Here is a 4,808-nt window from a genome sequence, read left to right on the forward strand (position 1 = left end):
GCACGTGCATATCAACTGCATGTTGACAAAAATACTTTATATATACATATATATATATATATATATATATATATATATATATATATATATATATTATTATATATATAACATACATATATTAATATATAAATATTATATATACACAATGTATGCGTGTGTGTACAATGTGGCACGTTAAATCTGTCTACGCTAGTAGCTTATCTCGCCTCATGACAAAACCTAATCAGGTCAACTCCACTAGGAAGGAACACAGAACGTTATAATACTCATAATGCATCCCGAAACTAAAAAAAAAAAAAAAAAAAAAAAAAAAAACACGCTAGATCCCTCAAGTCAGCCAAGGCCAAGTGCATCCTTCATCTAACAGACATTGAATCTTACGATAACTTTCTCGTCATTTACAGATATTCCTCAGTAATGGCTGAAACAGAACCTTGAGCATAAATCGTGCAAGAATCTCTGATTGGGATCCCACCGTTTGCCTCGTTCCTTCTCAAGGTAATGGGTCTCTTCATTAAGGCCCCGGCGTGACCTTCTTGATAATGACTCCGGTATGACTGACGAGTTGGATACTGAGGTGTCAGTCATTTTCATTTACTTGCATTTATTGACATTTTCAGTGTAAATAATATTCATGTTATTACAAGGATATAATTGTCGTGAACATTGGAGCGAAGGTGGGAATAATGGGAAGGCGTGAGCAGGTTTATATATGCATGCACACATATATATATGTGTGTATGTATGTACGTATGTATACACACATATATATATTGTATATATGTTGTATGTGTATATTTATAATCGGTATTTTAATGTACTTGTAATAATAATAATAATAATAATAATAATAATAATAATAATAATAATAATTATAATAATAATAATGATAATATTAATAATTTTCTTCTCGCCAACACTATCGTTATAAGCAACAGTAGCAGTAGCATTATTAAAAAACTGCTTATCTAAAATGCACATATAGACATCTCAGTGACATAATATCTTATAATAACAATGCAGGTGTCACTCGCCCAACAGCCCGTAATAAAGTTAACAAATTGTTTATAACGATGCCAGATGATTACAGCTGGCTGCTATTGGTTAATAGCAATCAATTTTTATAGCCGTCTCAGATTTGAGTGAGATTGCTTGGTAACATGTCTTAAGCTTAAAACAAAGAACGCAATAATTACAGTTACTGTTATTATAATTACTAGTAATGTGCTCATTAATTTCGAACAAGCTGCAAAGAACACAATAATTGCAGCTCCTATCATTGCCATTATTCGTTATGAGCGTATTAATTTCGACCAAGCTGCAAATATCATTAACATCTTAAGAGAGCTTTCACAGCATTGAATGCCCGTAGGTTATGTGAGAAGTGAAGTGTATTTTTTTAGTAACGGAAAGTTAATGCACGTTACGGTACTGTACGTTAATATTCTTTTCCTTATGTCTCCCGCCTTTAAATCGTCATCATTAGGACGTCTATGGTAGAAAAGAATCAAGGTCTGTCGGGCACTCAAGTATTAGAATGATGTCTTCAGATTTTGCACGTGAAATGATGACACTTGAACGAAGTACATTCATGGGTACTGTATTACCCATATATCTAAGCTCTCTCACTCAACTGTGTATTCCCCATTCTCTCTCTCTCTCTCTCTCTCTCTCTCTCTCTCTCTCTCTCTCAGATATGCCTGAAATTAAAGTTAACACTTTTGAAGCCACCCGTTATAAGAGGAAAAATACGGTTAGTTATTTCGTCTCTCTCTCTCTCTCTCTCTCTCTCTCTCTCTCTCTCTCTACACACACACACACACACGCACACACAATTATGCGTGTGCATTTCTAAGGCCCCATCGAGCTGCTCCTGATGTGACCTAACTTACTTATAGCGTCTAACACATCTCCATCCATTTCCTTCTGCCACTCTTCACCACAGCCTTCTCTGACCTCTGTTTCCGTAGACTTCGATTACATTGATAAAACTGTGCACGAGGATCATTTAGCACTGAGAGTATTTTCATGTTAGGACTCACTGTTGAAGATCAATTAATTCTTGATAAAGCACCATTCACGAAATAATTCGCAACGACTAACAAAGGGTTTTTAGGTCTATGCATTATCAGCTGAGCTGATTTTCTTGTCTCATATTGTTTACAGTTAATATGATATCCACTCAGAGCTTACTAGAATCATTCGGTAAAAGTGAATATTATGTATAGAAATTATTTCGTACAAGTAAAGAGTGAATGGCGCACAGTATAAATGATAACTGCACAAGTTTACAAGTGATATATATATATATATATATATATATATATATATATATATATATATATATATATATATATATATAGATAGATAGATAGATAGATAGATAGATAGATAGATAGATAGATAGATAGATAGACTGATAGTAGCATGTTATTCCATAAATTATGATAGTTGATATGTATGTGGATGACAAAAATAATCTCTTACAGAGCATAATCAATAAAAAATGAGTGAACCAATAAATAAAGCCATGCAATGAAAGAACGAATAATTGTGAAAAAATGTAATTAATAAATGAATGCGCGAATTGTAAAAGATTACTTTATAGAAAGAGAATACGCAATCTAAACAACTGATGAGTCTATGGGGGCGTTTAGCGAATAAGCTGTTCTAATTAGAATGTAATTTTTGCTAGGCCTATGTCTACCTTTCTTTGTTTATTTTATTTTATGTGGTAAGAAATTACCTTTATTTAATCTTCGCCGAGTACTGCTTTTCGTAAACATGCAACATACTCAACTCACCTGCTCCTTCGTTATAGATGGGAGTCACGGGCTTGGGTAAGTCTACGGGTTCGGGGTTGCTAGGAAGATTGGGTTTCTTGGGGAAGAGCCACTCCATGCAACCCGAATCTCTGCAGCAAGAGCAAGCGTTGCCCATTTTCAGGAATGTATTGGAGGTCTTTTGGGTTCTAAAACCTTAATTTCAGTGCAAAGACAGTTTGGGAAATGAAGGCGGCGATTCGGGTGTCTACTGCTTCCCTCGAATTGTTGCTCAACTTATAATCACTATTTAAACGTATATCCAATATAACTTTAGTTCTTAGGACTCATACAGTTGTTCCTGAGATTCAATAGCTTCGGCAAACGGCACGAGAACCTGATGACAAATTCGTAATCGAAAATTATGAAAGAAAGAAGTTCGGTATAAAGCACAATAATCCCTCACAGAAACACACACGAAGAGCGCGAGAGGTCGCTGCCAGACGTCTTCTCAGTGGCAAGGCGGGTTGCCGACTAATCGCTGCCCAAAGAAATGCGCCGATCAGAGTCTACCGTAGGTATGAGTGGCAGTCCTGCCCTCTGGCGTCCTTATACTTTTAGCGCCTCCGGGGAAGTCAGGGTGCCAGACGTGGATAAAGTACAAATTTTCTTTAGTCTAAAACATCGAAAAATAACAATAATGGGCGCATTTATCATTGATAATATGCACAACAATACGATACCGAAACAACTTTACAAAAATGTGCATTCGTAAACGCAGTCTAGGTTTAGTTTAAGGACTCTGTGGTCGCTGTACTTTTGGAAACGTTGTCGTTCATTTCCCCTTTAGCGCCGCGAATGGTCTCACCGTCGACTCTTTCAACGGGTGTACGTAAAATGTTTAAAGGTACGTGGCGTTTATGAAGAGACCTCGGTGCCCAAGTAATTTGTCATCGCCTGAAGAGTACAAGTCGCGGTTTATCAGCCACGCGACCACTATGGGAAACCCGACAAGGTCGAGTTTCTGCAATTGTCACGTCACACTTTGTTGCGGTATTTCTATAATTTATACAACGGAAGGAAATTGTTTAGTAATTTGTATAACCGTTATTATAAAATGACCAAAGAAAAATATGGGGTTTAAAGAATTGTACTTAAAATGCAAGTCACAAATGCAACATTTATTTTAATCATCCGTTTTAGGGTAATTTGCACTTACTTAGAGAAATGGCATATCTTGACTTAGTAAACGGCATACCTCCGCCGGCTAAAAGATGCTCGTCCTCTTTACGGGCTCCTCCAAGAGCAAGAGCCCGTGCTAGCATAAGACCAGCTCATTCAACAACAACGACAACAACAACCTTGTCCTCGAGGGTTATTCCAGATCTCAGTCACAATTCAGGGAACCGATCTTTATTATCCCCGAGGTGGTATTTCCAAAAAAATGTTTTACGTAAATCCGTAGACAAGTTCTCGAGTTTTTAATGCTAACAAACGAACAGAAAGAGGAAATCAACTTACACACGAAATTACTAAAAAAAAAAAAAGGAGGTTGAGATCTCACTCCATTCTGCCTGCTTCTGTCTTTGTGCATGCGTATGTTTGTTTGTTTGTTTGTTTGTGCGTTCAGAGGATATCATTATATGGAGTAAGAAAAAATGAATCTGACGAAATTTGTCAGTTATATCATCAGATGCCCCCATAGAGATAATAAAGAGATACAGACAGATGACAATTTTTTAGACTCACTTCACTCGGAGCCAAATGACACTTAATCCGTGGAGACGAACTCGCTCATTGTAAAAGGGGTAATTGAGGCCGGTTTAGATGCTTCATTGCCCGGCTGCGTAATTTTGCGGTATCCCTTTCATTTTAAATGTTTATTGTCCACGTGATATATTCATGGATTCATTAAGTCTAGCTCATTCATTCGCTGTTGATTCTAATATGCTTTTTTTAATTTTAACTGTAATATTATTTTTGGTAGTACTACTGTAGTAGTAATACTCTTATCATTAAGGTCCAATTCACTGCAAAAGTATGAAT

The 4,808-nt window shown here is 36.4% G+C and overlaps 1 protein-coding gene across 2 annotated transcripts in view; it reads right to left on the minus strand.

Moving 5' to 3' along the window:
• Window positions 1-3,647, minus strand: part of Tg (Transglutaminase) — a 59,940-nt gene extending 56,293 nt beyond the window's left edge. The window contains exon 1 of one of the 2 annotated variants that reach the window (XM_067108481.1): window positions 2,805-3,647. In XM_067108481.1, coding sequence (XP_066964582.1) covers window positions 2,805-2,940 — 136 coding nt within the window. In that variant the 5' untranslated portion in view covers window positions 2,941-3,647. The remainder of the gene's footprint in view (window positions 1-2,804) is intronic. The other variant, XM_067108480.1, reaches the window with a different exon arrangement.
• Between the last annotated feature and the right edge of the window lie 1,161 nt (window positions 3,648-4,808).

This window comes from Macrobrachium rosenbergii, chromosome 9 (genome assembly GCF_040412425.1).
Source record: "Macrobrachium rosenbergii isolate ZJJX-2024 chromosome 9, ASM4041242v1, whole genome shotgun sequence".
NCBI classification, from domain to species: domain Eukaryota; kingdom Metazoa; phylum Arthropoda; class Malacostraca; order Decapoda; family Palaemonidae; genus Macrobrachium; species Macrobrachium rosenbergii.